General features: G+C 39.7%; 1 protein-coding gene across 7 annotated transcripts in view; it reads left to right on the top strand.

The window, feature by feature from the left end:
- MIA2 (MIA SH3 domain ER export factor 2) overlaps positions 1-17,616 on the top strand; it is a gene marked incomplete at its 5' end in the record, with an annotated part of 112,125 nt that overhangs the window by 20,284 nt on the left and 74,225 nt on the right. For 6 of the 7 annotated variants that reach the window (XM_079699274.1, XM_079699277.1, XM_079699273.1 and 3 more), the window contains one exon: positions 1,876-1,938. The exons of the other annotated variant lie outside the window; for it this stretch is intronic. In XM_079699274.1, the coding sequence (XP_079555400.1) occupies positions 1,876-1,938 (63 nt within the window). Of the gene's footprint in view, positions 1-1,875; positions 1,939-17,616 lie in introns of those variants that run through there. 7 annotated transcript variants of the gene reach the window in all.

A 17,616-nucleotide genomic window follows, 5' to 3' on the forward strand; every position in this document is an offset into this window, starting at 1 on the left:
TTCGTTGCAGTGCGCGGGCTTCTCATTGCAGTGGCTTCTCTTGTCGCGGAGCATGGGTTCTAGAGTACAGGCTCAGTAGTTGTGGCTCGTGGGCTCCAGAGCACGGGCTCAGTAGTTGTGGCGCACGGGCTTGGTTGCTCTGCGGCATGTGGGATCCTCCTGGACCAGGGCTCGAACCCATGTGCCCTACACTGGCAGGCGGATTTTTAACCACAGCGCCACCAGGGAAGCCCCTTCTGTTCTGATTTTAGTGAACTATTCACATAGTTTAGTTTCAGCACACACTGTCCAACACATATGAAGGTTGTGTAATACCTTAAAAATGGAGAATTATTAAGCAATTTCTGCTACTCTTTGCTACTTGTGAAAGTTCCTGAAACTCCTTAAGCTGATGTGGCAAATGAGAGAGAGCACTTTGAGTTCCAAAAAACTAGTCTGCATTTTGGTCCTGAAAATCACTTGCCGTGAACTTGGGCCATTTCTGGATTCTTTTTGGCACAATAGTTCTGTTGCTGCTAGAGCTTAACATTAGGGAAGTTTCCTAAGGATCTAAGATTCTGTTCAATTATTGAGTTCTCTCGGGTGATTTGTTTAGGAAGAAGTATCTGTGGCTTTTTGAGTTGCTTCATTAAGGACTTCAATTAGAAGACTCAGAGATGGGTGATCCTTTACACCTGTGTTAGCTAAAACCCATTCCCCAAGAACAGATCCAGCCCTGGGTATTTTATTCGACAGACCTAAATATAGGGTCCTAAATTTAGAGGGCAAGATGCTACTTTTAGCTTCCCTTCCTCAGAGGAGAACAGCACGCGCCCAGCTAAGGTCCATACGGGTTTGATTTAGCATTTGGGTAACTAGGAGCTCATGGAGTTTAAAGAGTTTTGCCCAGCAAGTGCCCAGGTAACTCAGGTAAAAGTGAGTAAAGCCCTCGAACCCTTCGCTGGGCAGAGGAGGCCCGATCGATGTCCTCTTGCGTGGGAGAGGTTAAACTTTGCCCAGAACACAGCTGACCCGAGACGCCTTCCTGTCCAAAGTCCGGACACGGTTGGCAGGAGGCGCGGGCCCTGCAAGCCATTTTCTGACAGGAATGAAGACGGCGGCCGGTTTCCCTGGGCCGGCGGGCTCCCTCAGGGTACGACGCCGTCAGGGCTTCCGTGGGGTGCGGACAGCAGGCTCTAGCGGGGCTGCGAGAGGAAAGCGATGGGGGCTGGGGCTGGGCCAGGCGCCGGCACCCGGGCCGAGGGGGCGCTTCGCGCTCACCCCGCCGGGCTACGCCGAGGGGCCTCCGGGAGAAGCCTCGTCGCCGGCACCCGAGGTGGGGACTCCTGAGACCTAGTCCTGACGTTCGGGGCGGTGCGGCCCACACCACAGAGCAGGCCTGGAGGTCGAATCCCATTCTCTCAGCCCCAAGCCTCTCGATTTCCAAGGTTTGGTAGCTCCGCCAGGTAGAGCCCCGGCCCCTTTAAGAGAGAACGACCGGGACACGTCTACTAACCTCGCGCGAAGTAGGAGGGGAAATTAACGGAGTCCTTGCGACCCCGCCTCCGTGCGGAGGTCTGGCCGAAACCAAACCGAGGGGTAGGGCGGCGAGGAGAGTGCAGGTCGCAGGCTCATGCGGGCGGGCTTGGACCTTCGGATCTTCAGGACGCAAAGCGTAACCTAGGGGCCGAAGCTCCCCGGCTGGGCAGCGTGGACACTTGAGGCCCGTAGGCGCCGTTCATCTCTGGCACCTCCCCGCAGCCGGCTCCGCAGTGGTCTGCTCCGGTTGCCGGTGCGGGTTTGGGTTCCGGACCGAACGCTGCGTGTCCGGTACCGCTGGTGGTGGCTCGGCCAGGCCCTGGATACGGCGCCGACTGCCAGGGCAGCCTTGACGCCATGGAGGGCCCAGGGACTGTCTCTCAGCCGCACTTGGGGCTGGTCCTGGGACAGCTTCGCCGGGTGAGTCCAGGCGCGATCCGGGTCACTTGGCTCAGGGGTCGCGGGAGCCGCCCGGGGAAGGTAGCAGCCGACTTTGGCTTTGGGGTCTCAGCGGCGGTGGTCGGAGGTCCTGAAGCCAGTTCTCACCTGTCGCCGGGCAACGGCCTGTGTCCGAGACAGTAGCCAGGTTCCTAGGATGCCTGGGCGGTTTTTTTGTGTGGTGTAAGGGGACCTGGAGATCAGGAAGGTGAACAGAGCATTAGCTTAGCAGGACTTTACAAGGGTGTGTTTCCCGATTCCTAAAATGAATTAGCCTTTCGGTCGTGTTATTTATTTTGAACAGAGGTCAATAACACGTGGTTTCCCCGACAGTGAGAAACTTGAGGACAGATACTCTGAAATGAGTTCCCTTTAGTACTGAAACTTCAGGTTGCTTGAAAAGACACCTAAGCCTGGATAGGGAATCGGGATTCTAATTCTGCGTTTTCTTTTAATAAAGAATGCTTTTTTGAGTTGCTTTACCGTAAGTGAGATTGTTCTTCGTTTCTTTCTGTGTCTTGTTAATGTGAAAGGTCGTGTTAATGTAAAATCTGGAGATCCTGAGCTCCCAGTGTTCACAATTTCCTTTTTCTTTTTTTTTTTTTTAGGTTCAGTTTATAATCAGGTTGCAGGGATTTTTCTCACTAAGTGTTTACAGGTGTCTTTGTTGACATATTTAGGGGCATTTATGTCGCCGTATTTTAAAAAAACTATTTGTATTAAAAATGTCAAGGGCTTCCCTGGTGGCGCAGTGGTTGAGAGTCCGCCTGCCGATGCAGGGGACGCGGGTTCGTGCCCCGGTCTGGGAGGATCCCACATGCCGAGGAGCGGCTGGGCCCGTGAGCCATGGCCGCTGAGCCTGTGCGTCCGGAGCCTGTGCTCCGCAATGGGAGAGGCCACAACAGTGAGAGGCCCAACTACCGCAAAAAAAAAAAAAAAAAAAAGTCAAAAACCCCGTTAAACTTTGGGGCAGTTATGGTTATCGCTTTCTTATTATGTAAATTTAAAAGTTCTGTTGCCGTTGTATTCATTTATTCAACCATAGTGTGTCTAGTGATTTTATATATGTATGAATGTAAATACAGATGACAGTTATATGGAGGTTCTAAATGGACTAAGACATAGTCTGGGCCACTGGTGTCATACTATCTGTTAAGGGAGAGAAGACAAAAGCATAGAACAAAGTAGAAACGGATGAAGTGCTTACTGAAGCATACATACAAAGTGCTGAGGAAATTGAGGGGTGGGAGAGATTACATTTTCTTGAGTGTTTATGAAAGCCTTTCCAGGCTGAGCCAATAGCTTAAGCAGAGCAGGAATGAAAACAACATGGTGTGTACAGCAGACTGGGAGCAGTATTACTAGAGTGTAAAGTGGGCTCAGGGAGTGATGTGCAATGATCCTTGTTGTAGACGTAAGTTTGTTCCAAGTGATGTAGGTGCTGGAGAGCCCTTGAAGTATTGCAGTGGTTAGACTTTTGGTTTAAATAGATCTTCCTGATAGTAGTATGTAGGTTAGGTGTAAGGACAACCAAACTAGAAGCAGGGTGTAAGGGAGAGGTGACAGAGTCGTCAAGTAGGGGTAGAGAAGAGGGTACTGAATGGGAAATATATAGTAGCTAAGAACTATAGTGGGTAGGAATTTAATGATTGTATGCAAAGGATCAGAGAGAGAAAAGGAATCTAGAATGACTCCCAGTTTCTGGTTATGGCAACTTACTCATTCAAAGAGATAGGATATATAGAAAGATAAGGATTTGTGGGATGAGAGAGAATTTCAGATTGCACATATTTCCCTTTCTTCACGAAAAACAACTCTGTGAACAATATCTTCATCTGGATGTTTTTTTTGGCTAAATGCACTATGCTCACAACACTGGCCTGGGACCTAGGATAGCACAACACTGCTCGGCTTTTTAAATTTTTTTTTTAAGTTAAAAAATAATTTTTTATTGAGGTATAATCATATAACATAAAATTTACCCTTTTATAGTATCGAATTCAGTGATTTTTTAAAATGTTCATTATGTTGTGCAGCTATCACCACAATTTTGGAATATTTTTATCACCCTAAAAAGAAACCCTGTCCTTATTAGTACATTCCCAATTTTCACCTCACTCCATCCCTTGGCCACCACTAATCTACTTTCTGTCTCTGTGAATTTGTCTATTCTGGACATTTCATGTAAATGGATCATACGATATGTGGCCTTTTGTATCTGGCTTCATCTACTTAGCACACTTTCAAGAGTCTTTCGTGTTGTACCATGTAACAGTACTTCATTCCTTTTTATGGCTGAAAAATGTTTCATTGTCTAGATATACTATATTTTGAATATTCATTCATAGTTTAATGGATATTTGGGTTGTTTGTACTTTTTGACTCCTATGACTAATGCTGCTATGGACATTCATGTACAAATTTTTTTTAATGAATATTTTAAGTTCTCTTGGGTATATACCTAGGAATGGAATTACTGGATCATATTTACTGTATGTTTAACTTTTGGAAGAACTGCCAAATTGTTTTCCACAGATGCTGTGCCATTTTACATCTCCACCGGCAGTTTATGAGGGTCGAATTTCCCACATCCTCTCCGATACTTTTTTATTATAAATAGTCACTCTAATGATGAGTGTAAAGTGGTATATCTCGTTGTGGTTTTGATTTGCAGTTCCCTGATGACTAATGATGTTGAGCAATCTCACGTGTGCTTATTGGCCATTGTGTTGTCTTCTTTGGAGAAATATCTATTCAGTTCTTTTACTATTTAAAAAATTGGATTATTTGTCTTTTTATTGTTGAAGTCATAAGAGTTCTTTATACATTAACAAAATTAGACCCTTATCAGGTATATGATTTGCAAATATTTTCTCCTGTGGATTGTCTTTTTACTTTCTTGATGGTGACCTTTGAAGCACCAAGGTTTTTAATTTTTTTTTTTTTTTTGTGGTACGCGGGCCTCTCACTTTTGTGGCCTCTCCCGTTGTGGAGCACAGGCTCCGGACGTGCAGGCTCAGCGGCCATGGCTCACGGGCCCAGCCGCTCCGCGGCATGTGGGATCTTCCCGGACCGGGGCACGAACCCGCGTCCCCTGCATCGGCAGGTGGACTCTCAACCACTGCGCCACCAGGGAAGCCCAAGGTTTTTAATTTTGATGAAATCTAGTTTATCTTTTTTTTCCCTTTGGTTGCGTATGCTTTTGGTGTTATATCTATGAAACCAGTGTTTAAAATAAGGTCACAAAGATTTACTTCCTTCCTGTGCTTCCTTCTAAGAGTTTTAGCTCTTACATTAAGGTCTGTGATCCATTTAAAATTAATTTTTATATATGGTATAAAGTATGGGTCCAGATTCATTTGTTAGTGGGTAGATATTCACTTGTCCCAATACCATTTGTTGAAAAGACTCCTCTTTCCTCATTAATTTTGTATTGGTACTGCTGTTAAAAATCAATTGACCATACGTTTTTTTATTGATATAGTTCATTTACAATATTATATTAGTTTCAGGTGTACAACACAGTGATTCAGAACTTCTATAGATTATCCTCCATTTAAAGTTATTATAAAATATTGGCAGTATTCCCTGTGCTGTACAATATATCCTTGTAGCTTATTTACTTTATGCATAGTAGTTTGTACATCTTAACCCTCTCCTTTTTCCTGCCCCTCCCCCTCCCCACTGGTAACCACTAGTTTGTTCATTATATCTGTGAGTCAGTTTCTGTTGTGTTGTATTCACTTGTTTTATTTTTTTAGATCCCACACACAGTGATAACATACAGTATCTATCTTTCTCTGTCTCAGTCATTTCAGTAAGCATAATACCCTCCGGGTTCCCATGTTGTTGCAAAAGGCAAAATTTTATTCTTTTTTATGACTGAGTAACATTCCATTGTATCTATATCTGTATCTATCACATCTTCTTTATTCATTCATCTGTTGATGGACACTTAGGTTGCTTCCATATATTGGCAATTGTAAATAATGCTGCAATGAACATTGTGGTGCGTGTATCTTTTCAAATTAATCTTTGTATTCTTCGGATGTATGCCCAGGAGTGGAATTGCTGGATCATATGGTAGCTCTATTTTTAGTTTTTTGAGAAACCTCCATAATGTTTTCCACAGTGGCTGCAGCAGTTTACATTCCCACCAACAGCGTCCGAGGGTTCTCTTTTCTCCACATCCTTGCCAGCATTTGTGGTTTGTGGTCTTTTTGATGATAACCTTTCTGACAGGTATGAAGTGATATCTCATTGTAGTTTTGATTTGCATTTGTCTGATGATTAGCGATGTTGAGCATCTTTTTATGTGCCTGTTGGCCATCTGTTTGTCTTCTTTGGAAAAATGTCTTTTCAGGTCTTTCACTCATTTTTAAATTGGGTTGTGTGTGTTTTTGACATAGAATTGTATGAACTGTTTATATATTTTGGATAGTAACCCTTTATTGGTCAGGTCATTTGCAAATATTTTCTCCCATTCATTAGGTTGTCTTTTCATTTTGTAGATGGTTTTATTTGCTGTGCAAAGGCTTTTAAAAGTTTAATTAGGCCTTATTTGTTTATTTTTACTTTTGTTTCCTTTGCCATAGGTAACAGATCCAAAAAAATATTGCTATAATTTTTGTCAAAAAGTGTTCTGCCTATGTTTTCTTCCAGGAGTTGCTGTTTTTTTTTCTTTTTAAAAATTTATTTATTTTAGTTATTTAGTTTTGACTATGTTGGGTCCTTGTTGCTGCATGTAGGCTTTCTCTAGTTGCGGTGAGTGGGGGCTACTCTTCATTGTGGTGCGCGGGCTCATCATTGCAGTGGCTTCTCTTGTTGTGGAGTATGGGCTCTAGGTGTGTGGGCTTCAGTAGTTGTGGCACGCGGGCTCAGTAGTTGTGGCTCGCGGGCTCTAGAGCAGGCTCAGTAGTTGTGGTGCACGGGCATAGCTGCTCCACAGCATGTGGGATCTTCCAGGACCAGGGCTCGAACCCATGTCCCCTGCATTGGCAGGCAGATTCTTAACCACTGAGCCACCAGGGAAGCCCCCTTCCAGGAGTTTTTATGGTTTCTGATCTTACATTTAGGTCTTTAATCCACTTTGAGTTTATTTTTGTATATGGTGTGAGAAAATATTCTAATTTCATTCTTTTACATGTAGCTGTCCAGTTTTCCCAGCACCACGTATTGGAGAGACTGTCTTTTCCCAGTTGTATATTCTTGCCTCCTTTGTCATAGATTAATTGACCATAAGTGTGTGGATTTATTTCTGGACTCTCTATTCTGTTCCATTGATCTATGTGTTTGTTTTTGTGCCAGTACCATACTGGCTTGATTAATATAGCTTTGTAGTATAGTCTGAGGTCAGGGAGCGTGATTCTTCTGGCTCTGTTCATCTTTCTCAAGATTGTTTTGGCTATATGGGTTTTTTTGTGGTTCCATACAAATTTTAAAATTATTTGTTCTAGTTCTGTGAAAAATACCCTTGGTAATTTGATAGAGATTGCATTGAATCTGTAGATTGCCTTGGGCAGTATAGCTATTTTAACAATATTAATTCTTCCAGTCCATGAACATGGTGTAACTTTGCATTGTAATTGACGGTAAGTTTAAGAGTTTATTTCTGGATACTCATTTCTACTCCATTGGTCTATCTGTCTTTACTTAGGCTATTACCAAGCTGTCTTTATTATTGTAACCTTGTAGTAAGTTTTGAAATAGGGAAGTATGAATACTCCAACATTGTTCTTCATTTTCAATATTGTTTTGGCTAATATGTGTGTAGATAGATAGATAGATAGACAGCCAAAGGTAGGTATGTTTGTATGTATCTATGAATATATATCTCTGTAAAAGGAAATGCTATCCCTTGCATTTCCATATGAATTTTAGGATCTGCTTGTCTGTTTTTACGAAAGAGGCATTTGGAATTTTGATAGGGATTGCACTGACTCTGTACATAAATTTGGAGAGTATTGCCATCTTGACAGTATTAAGTCTTCCAATCTATGAACATGGGATTTATTTCCATTTATTTAGATGTTATTTACTTTCTTTCAACAGTGTTTTGTAGTTTTCAGAGTATAAGATTTCCACTTTGTTAAATTTATTCCTAAGTATTTTATTCTTTTTTTTTCTCTTGTAAATGGAAATGTTTTCTTAATTTCATTTTCAGGTGGCTCATTGCTGTTGTATAGAAATATACTGATTTTTCTTTTTTGATTTTGTATCCTACAGCTTTCCTGAACTTGTTTGTTAGGTCTACTAGTTTGTGTGTTGTGTTTATGTGTGTGTGTATGTATGTATGGTTTAGGTGTTTTTTTTTTTTTTATGTGTAAGATTATGTCATCTTCAAATGGAGATGGTTTTACTTTTTTTTTCCCCCCCAGTCTGGGTGCCTTTTATTTCTTTTTCTTGCCTAACTGCCGGGTTAGAATCTCTAGTACAATGTTGAATCAATGTGGAGAGAGTGAACATCCCTGTCTTGTTACTGGTCTTAAGGTGAAAGCTTTCAGCCTTTCACTGTTAAGTATGTGAGCTGTGAGTTTTTCATACATGCCCCTTATAAGGTTGAGGAAGTTCCCTTCAGTCCTAGTTTGTTGAGTGCTTTGATCCTGAAAGGGTGTTGGATTTTGTTAAATCTCTTTTGTCTGTTGAGTGATCATGGGTTATTTCCTTCTTTATTCTTTTAATATTGTGTTTAACATTGGTTTAGTTTTGTATGTTGAACCAACCTTGTATTCTTGGAATAAATTCCACTGTCATGATATATAATTGTTTTTACATGCTGCTGGATTTGCTTTGCTAGTATTTTGTTGAGGATTTTGCATCTATATTTATAACAAATATTGATGTGTGGTTTTCTTTTCTTGTGATGTATTTGTCTGACTATCATATCAGGGTAATACTGGCCTCATAGAATGAATGAGTTAGGAAGAGTTCCTCCTCTTTTATTTTCTGGAAGAGTTTGAGAATGATTGGTATTAATTCTTCAGTAAACTTTTGGTATAATTCACTACTGAATCCAACTGGCCCTGGGTTTTTCTTTTTGGTATCCAAAGGGGATTGGTTCCAGGACCCCAGTGAATACCAAAATCGGAGGATGCTCAAGTCCCTTTCATAAAATGTATTTGTAAATAACCTATGCACATCCTTCCTCCTGTATATTTTAAATCATCTCTAGATTCCTTATAATACTGAATAAAATGTATATGCTATGTAAGTAGTTGCCAATGTGTGGCCAATTTAAGTTTTGCTTTTTGGAACTTTCTGGAAATGAAAAAAAATTTTTTTTTTTTGATCTACAGTTAGTTGAATCTGTGGCTGCAGAACCCATGGATACGAAGGGCCAACTGTACTAACTCAGTCTGTTTATTTGTTTTAGGTCTAATCAGATTTTCTATTTCTTCTTGAGTTAGGTTTAGTAGTTTATGTGTTTTTAGTGATTTGTCAGTTTCACCTAGGTTATGTAATCTGTTGACATACTATTGTTCTCAAGATCTTTTTCGTTTCTGTAAGATTGCTAGTAATACTTTAATTACTGGTTTTAGTAATTTGAGTCTTCTCTTTTTCTTGGTTAATCTAGCTACAGATTCGTCAATTTTGTTGCTTGATTTTGTTGATTTTTTCCCGCCCAAAACCAATGTTTGTTTGTTTTTATCTTTATTGGAGTATTTTTGCTTTACAGCGTTGTGTTAGTTTCTGCTGTACAACAAAGTGAATCAGCTGTATGTATACATATATCCCCATATCCCCTCCCTCTTGAGCATTTGGAAGAGTTTGAGAAGGATGGGTGTTAGCTCTTCTCTAAATGTTTGATAGAATTCACCTGTGAAGCCATCTGGTCCTGGACTTTGGTTTGTTGGAAGACTTTTAACACAGTTTCAATTTCATTACTTGTGATTGGTCTGTTCATATTTTCTATTTCTTCCTGCTTCAGTCTTGGAAGGTTATACCTTTCTAAGAATTTGTCCATTTCTTCCAGGGTGTCCATTTTATTGGCATAGAGTTGCTTGTAGTAGTCTCTTAGGATGCTTTGTATTTCTGTGGTGTCTGTTGTAACTTCTCCTTTTTCATTTCTAATTTTATTGATTTGAGTCCTCTCCCTGTTTTTCTTGATGAGTCTGGCTAATGGTTTATCAATTTTGTTTATCTTCTCAAAGAACCAGCTTTTAGTTTTATTGATCTTTGCTCTTGTTTTCTTTGTTTCTATTTCATTTATTTGTGCTCTGATCTTCATGATTTCTTTTCTTCTGCTAACTTCGGGGTTTTTTGTTCTTCTTTCTCTAATTGCTTTAGGTGTAAGGTTAGGTTGTTTATTTGAGATGTTTCTTGTTTCTTAAGGTAGGATTTTATTGCTATAAACTTCCCTCTTAGAACTGCTTTTGCTGCATCCCATAGGTTTTGTATCGTGTTTTCATTGTCATTTGTCTCTAGGTATTTTTTGATTTCCTCTTTGATTTCTTCAGTGACCTCTTGGTTAATTAGTAATGTATTGTTTAGCCTCCATGTGTTTGTGTTTTTTCATTTTTTTCCCCTGTAATTGATTCCTAATCTCATAGCGTTGTGGTTGGAAAAGATGCTTGATATGATTTCAGTTTTCTTAAATTTGCTGAGGCTTGATTTGTGACCCAAGATGTGATCTATCCTAGAGAATGTTCCATGCGCACTTGAGAAGAAAGTGTAATCTGCTGTTTTTGGATGGAATGTCCTATAAATATCAATTAAATTTATCTGCTCTATTTTGTCATTTAAAGCTTGTGTTTCCTTCTTAATTTTCTGTTTGGATGATCTGTCCATTTGGGTAAGTGAGGTGTTAATGTCCCTTACTATTATTGTGTCACTGTCGATTTCCTCTTTTATAGCTGCTAGCAGTTGCCTTATGTATTGAGGTTCTCCTATGTTGGGTGCATATATATTTATAATTGTTATATCTTCTTCTTGGTTTGATCCCTTGATCATTATGTAGTGTCCTTCTTTGTCTCTTGTAACGTTCTTTATTTTAAAGTCTATTTTATGTGATATGAGTATTGCTACTCCAGCTTTCTTTTGATTTCCATTTGCATGAAATATCTTTTTACATCCCATCACTTTCAGTCTGTATGTGTCTCTAGGTCTGAAGTGGGTCTCTTGTAGACAGCACATATATGGGTCTTGTTTTTGTATCCATTCAGCAAGCCTGTGTCTTTTGGTTGGAGCATTGAATCCATTCACGTTTAAGGTAGTTATTGATATGTATGTTCCTATTACCATTTTCTTAATTATTTTGGGTTTGTTTTTGTAGGTCCTTTTCTTCTCATGTGTTTCCCACTTAGAAAAGTTTCTGTAGCATGTTTTTTTTTTTTTATTTTTATTTTTTATTTTTTTATTTTTATTTTTTTCTGCTTTATAACAAATTTAATCAGTTTTACATACACATATGTTCCCATATCCCCTCCCTTTTGCATCTCCCTCCCACCCTCCCTATCCCACCCCTCCAGGCGGTCACAAAGCACCGAGCTGATTTCCCTGTGCTCTGCGGCTGCTTCCCACTAGCTATCTACCTTACGTTTGGTAGTGTATATATGTCCATGCCGCTCTTTCGCTTTGTCACAGCTTACCCTTCCCCCTCCCCATATCCTCAAGTCCATTCTCTAGTAGGTCTGTGTCTTTATTCCTGTCTTACCCCTATGTTCTTCATGACATTTTTTTTTTTAAATTCCATATATATGTGTCAGCATACAGTATTTGTCTTTCTCTTTCTGACTTACTTCACTCTGTATGACAGACTCTAGGTCCATCCACCTCATTACAAATAGCTCAATTTTGTTTCTTTTTATGGCTGAGTAATATTCCATTGTATATATGCGCCACATCTTCTTTATCCATTCATCCGATGATGGACACTTAGGTTGTTTCCATCTCCGGGCTATTGTAAATAGGGCTGCTATGAACATTTTGGTACATGACTCTTTTTGAATTATGGTTTTCTCAGGGTATATGCCCAGTAGTGGGATTGCTGGGTCATATGGTAGTTCTATTTTTAGTTTTTTAAGGACCCTCCATACTGTTCTCCATAGTGGCTGTACCAATTCACATTCCCACCAGCAGTGCAAGAGTGTTCCCTTTTTTCCACACCCTCTGCAGCATTTATTGTTTCTAGATTTTTAAGGTACGCGGGCCTCTCACCATTGTGGCCTCACCCGTTGCGGAGCACAGGCTCCGGACGCGCAGGCTCAGCGGCCATGGCTCACAGGCCCAGCCGCTCTGCCACATGTGGGATCCTCTCGGACCGGGGCATGAACCCGCGTCCCCTGCATCGGCAGGCGGACTCCCAACCACTGCGCCACCAGGGAAGCCCTGTTTCTAGATTTTTTGATGATGGCCATTCTGACTGGTGTGAGATGATATCTCATTGTAGTTTTGATTTGCATTTCTCTAATGAGTAAAGATGTTGAGCATCCTTTCATGTGTTTGTTGGCAGTCTGTATATCTTCTGTGGAGAAATGTCTGTTTAGGTCTTCTGCCCATTTTTGGATTGGGTTGTTTGTTTTTTTGTTATTGAGCTGCATGAGCTGCTTATAAAATTTGGAGATTAATCCTTTGTCAGTTGCTTCATTTGCAAATATTTTCTCCCATTCTGAGGGTTGTCTTTTGGTCTTGTTCATGGTTTCCTTTGCTGTGCAAAAGCTTTGAAGTTTCATTAGGTCCCATGTGTTTATTTTTGTCTTTATTTCCATTTCTCTAGGAGGTGGGTCAAAAAGGATCTTGCTGTGATTTATGTCATAGAGTGTTCTGCCTATGTTTTCCTCTAAGAGTTTGATAGTGTCTGGCCTTACATTTAGATCTCTAATCCATTTTGAGCTTATTTTTGTGTATGGTGTTAGGGAGTGATCTAATCTCGTACTTTTACATGTCCCTATCCAGTTTTCCCAGCACCACTTATTGAAGAGACTGTCCTTTCTCCACTGTACATTCCTGCCTCCTTTATCAAAGATAAGGTGACCATATGTGCGTGGGTTTATCTCTGGGCTTTCTATCCTGTTCCATTGATCTATCTTTCTGTTTTTGTGCCAGTACCATACTGTCTTGATTACTGTAGCTTTGTAGTATAGTCTGAAGTCAGGGAGCCTGATTCCTCCAGCTCCATTTTTCGTTCTCAAGATTGCTTTGGCTATTCGGGGTCTTTTGTGTTTCCATACAAATTGTGAAATTTTTTGTTCTACTTCTGTGAAAAATGCCAGTGGTAGTTTGATAGGGATTGCATTGAATCTGTAGATTGCTTTGGGTAGTAGAGTCATTTTCACAATGTTGATTCTTCCAATCCAAGAACATGGTACATCTCTCCATCTATTTGTATCATCTTTAATTTCTTTCATCAGTGTCTTATAATTTTCTGCATACAGGTCTTTTGTCTCCTTAGGTAGGTTTATTCCTAGATATTTTATTCTTTTTGTTGCAATGGTAAATGGGAGTGTTTCCTTGATTTCACTTTCAGATTTTTCATCATTAGTATATAGGAATGCCGGAGATTTCTGTGCATTAATTTTGTATCCTGCAACTTTACCAAATTCATTGATTAGCTCTAGTAGTTTTCTGGTAGCATCTTTAGGATTCTCTATGTATAATATCATGTCATCTGCAAACAGTGACAGCTTTACTTCTTCTTTTCCAATTTGGATTCCTTTTATTTCCTTTTCTTCTCTGATTGCTGTGGCTAAAACTTCCAAAACTATGTTGAATAAGAGTGGTGAGAGTGGGCAACCTTGTCTTGTTCCTGATCTTAGTGGAAATAGTTTCAGTTTTTCACCATTGAGGACGATGCTGGCTGTGGGTTTGTCATATATGGCCTTTATTATGTTGAGGAAATTTCCCTCTATGCCTACTTTCTGCAGGGTTTTTATCATAAATGGGTGTTGAATTTTGTCGAAAGCTTTCTCTGCATCTATTGAGATGATCATATTGTTTTTCTCCTTCAATTTGTTAATATGGTGTATCACGTTGATTGATTTGCGTATATTGAAGAATCCTTGCATTCCTGGAATAAACCCCACTTGATCATGGTGTATGATCCTTTTAATGTGCTGTTGGATTCTGTTTGCTAGTATTTTGTTGAGGATTTTTGCATCTATGTTCATCAGTGATATTGGCCTGTAGTTTTCTTTCTTTGTGACATCCTTGTCTGGTTTTGGTATCAAGGTGATGGTGGCCTCGTAGAATGAGTTTGGGAGTGTTCCTCCCTCTGCTATATTTTGGAAGAGTTTGAGAAGAATAGGTGTTAGCTCTTCTGTAAATGCTTGATAGAATTCGCCTGTGAAGCCATCTGGTCCTGGGCTTTTGTTTGTTGGAAGATTTTTTATCACAGTTTCAATTTCAGTGCTTGTGATTGGTCTGTTCCTATTTTCTATTTCTTCCTGATTCAGTCTTGGCAGGTTGTGCATTTCTAAGAATTTGTCCATTTCTTCCAGGTTGTCCATTTTATTGGCATAGAGTTGCTTGTAGTAATCTTTCATGATCTTTTGTATTTCGGCAGTGTCAGTTGTTACTTCTGCTTTTTTTTTTTTATTTTTTATTTAAAAAAATTTTTTTTATTAGTTTCTGCTTTATAACACAGTGAATCATTCATACATATACATCCATTCCCACATCCCTTCCCTCATGCATCTCCCTCCCTCCCACCCTCCCCATCCCACCCCTCCAGGCGGTCACAAAGCAGCGAGCTGATCTCCCCGTGCTCTGCGGCTGCTTCCCACTATCTGTCTACCTCACGTTTGGTAGTGTATACATGTCCATGACTCTCTTTCGCTTTGTCACAGCTTACCCTTCCCCCTCCCCATATCCTCAAGTCCATTCTCTAGTAGGTCTGTGTCTTTATTCCTGTCTTACCCCTATGTTCTTCATGACATTTTTTTTTTAAATTCCATATATATGTGTCAGCATACAGTATTTGTCTTTCTCTTTCTGACTTACTTCACTCTGTATGACAGACTCTAGGTCCATCCACCTCATTACAAATAGCTCAGTTTTGTTTCTTTTTATGGCTGAGTAATATTCCATTGTATATATGTGCCACATCTTCTTTATCCATTCATCCGATGATGGACATTTAGGTTGTTTCCAGCTCCGGGCTGTTGTGAATGGAGCTGCAATGAACATTTTGGTACATGTCTCTTTTTGAATTATGGTTTTCTCAGGGTATATGCCTAGTAGTGGGATTGCTGGGTCATATGGTAGTTCTATTTTTAGTTTTTTAAGGAACCTCCATACTGTTCTCCATAGTGGCTGTACCAATTCACATTCCCACCAGCAGTGCAAGAGTGTTCCCTTTTCTCCACACCCTCTCCAGCATTTATTGTTTCTAGATTTCTTGATGATGGCCATTCTGACTGGTGTGAGATGATATCTCATTGTAGTTTTGATTTGCATTTCTCTAATGAGTAATGATGTTGAGCATTCTTTCATGTGTTTGTTGGCAGTCTGTATATCTTCTTTGGAGAAATGCCTATTTAAGTCTTCTGCCCATTTTTGGATTGGGTTGTTTGTTTTTTTGCTATTGAGCTGCATGAGCTGTTTATAAATTTTGGAGATTAATCCTTTGTCAGTTGCTTCATTTGCAAATATTTTCTCCCATTCTGAGGGTTGTGTTTTGGTCTTGTTTATGGTTTCCTTTGCTGTGTTGTGTCATCTGCAAACAGTGACAGCTTTACTTCTTCTTTTCCAATTTGGATTCCTTTTATTTCCTTTTCTTCTCTGATTGCTGTGGCTAAAACTTCCAAAACTATGTTGAATAAGAGTGGTGAGAGTGGGCAACCTTGTCTTGTTCCTGATCTTAGTGGAAATAGTTTCAGTTTTTCACCATTGAGGACGATGCTGGCTGTGGGTTTGTCATATATGGCCTTTATTATGTTGAGGAAATTTCCCTCTATGCCTACTTTCTGCAGGGTTTTTATCATAAATGGGTGTTGAATTTTGTCGAAAGCTTTCTCTGCATCTATTGAGATGATCATATTGTTTTTCTCCTTCAATTTGTTAATATGGTGTATCACGTTGATTGATTTGCATATATTGAAGAATCCTTGCATTCCTGGAATAAACCCCACTTGATCATGGTGTATGATCCTTTTAATGTGCTGTTGGATTCTGTTTGCCAGTATTTTGTTGAGGATTTTTGCATCTATGTTCATCAGTGATATTGGCCTGTAGTTTTCTTTCTTTGTGACATCCTTGTCTGGTTTTGGTATCAAGGTGATGGTGGCCTCGTAGAATGAGTTTGGCATTGTTCCTTCCTCTGATATTGTTTGGAAGAGTTTGAGAAGGATGGGTGTTAGCTCTTCTCTAAATGTTTGGTAGAATTCGCCTGTGAAGCCATCTGGTCCTGGGCTTTTGTTTGTTGGAAGATTTTTTATCACAGTTTCAATTTCAGTGCTTGCGATTGGTCTATTCATATTTTCTATTTCTTCCTGATTCAGTCTTGGCAGGTTGTGCATTTCTAAGAATTTGTCCATTTCTTCCAGGTTGTCCATTTTATTGGCATAGAGTTGCTTGTAGTAATCTCTCATGATCTTTTGTATTTCTGCAGTGTCAGTTGTTACTTCTCCTTTTTCATTTCTAATTCTATTGATTTGAGTCTTCTCCCTTCTTTTCTTGATGAGTCTGGCTAATGGTTTGTCAATTTTGTTTATCTTCTCAAAGAACCAGCTTTTAGTTTGGTTGATCTTTGCTATCATTTCCTTAATTTCTTTTTCATTTATTTCTGATCTGATCTTTATGATTTCTTTCCTTCTGCTAACTTTGGGATGTTTTTGTTCTTCTTTCTCTAATTGCTTTAGGTGCAAGGTTAGGTTGTTTATTTGAGATGTTTCCTGTTTCTTAAGGTAAGATTGTATTGCTATAAACTTCCCTCTTAGAACTGCTTTTGCTGCATCCCATAGGTTTTCGGTTGTTGTGTCTCCATTGTCATTTGTTTCTAGGTATTTTTTTATTTCGTCTTTGATTTCTTCAGTGATCACTTTGTTAGTAAGTAGTGTATTGTTTAGCCTCCATGTGTTCGTATTTTTTACAGATCTTTTCCTGTAATTGATATCTAGTCTCATAGTGTTGTGGTTGAAAAGATACTTGATACAATTTCAATTTTCTGAAATTTACCAAGGCTTGATTTGTGACCCAAGATATGATCTATGCTGGAGAATGTTCCATGAGCACTTGAGAAAAATGTGTATTCTGTTGTTTTTGGATGGAATGTCCTACAAATATCAATTAAGTCCATCTTGTTTAATGTATCATTTAAAGCTTGTGTTTCCTTGTTTATTTTCATTTTGGATGATCTGTCCATTGGTGAAAGTGGGGTGTTAAAGTCCCCTACTATGATTGTGTTACTGTCGATTTCCCCTTTTATGGCTGTTAGTATTTGCCTTATGTATTGAGGTGCTCCTATGTTGGATGCATAAATATTTACAATTGTTATATCTTCTTCTTGGATCGATCCCTTGATCATTATGTAGTGTCCTTCTTTGTCTCTGTTAGTAGTCTTTATTTTAAAGTCTATCTTGTCTGGTATGAGAATTGCTACTCCAGCTTTCTTTTGGTTTCCATTTGCATGGAATATCTTTTTGAATCCCCTTACTTTCAGTCTGTATGTGTCTCTAGGTCTGAAGTGGGTCTCTTGTAGACAGCATATATATGGGTCTTGTTTTT

This window comes from Hyperoodon ampullatus (assembly GCF_949752795.1).
Source record: "Hyperoodon ampullatus genome assembly, chromosome: 3".
NCBI lineage: Eukaryota > Metazoa > Chordata > Mammalia > Artiodactyla > Ziphiidae > Hyperoodon > Hyperoodon ampullatus.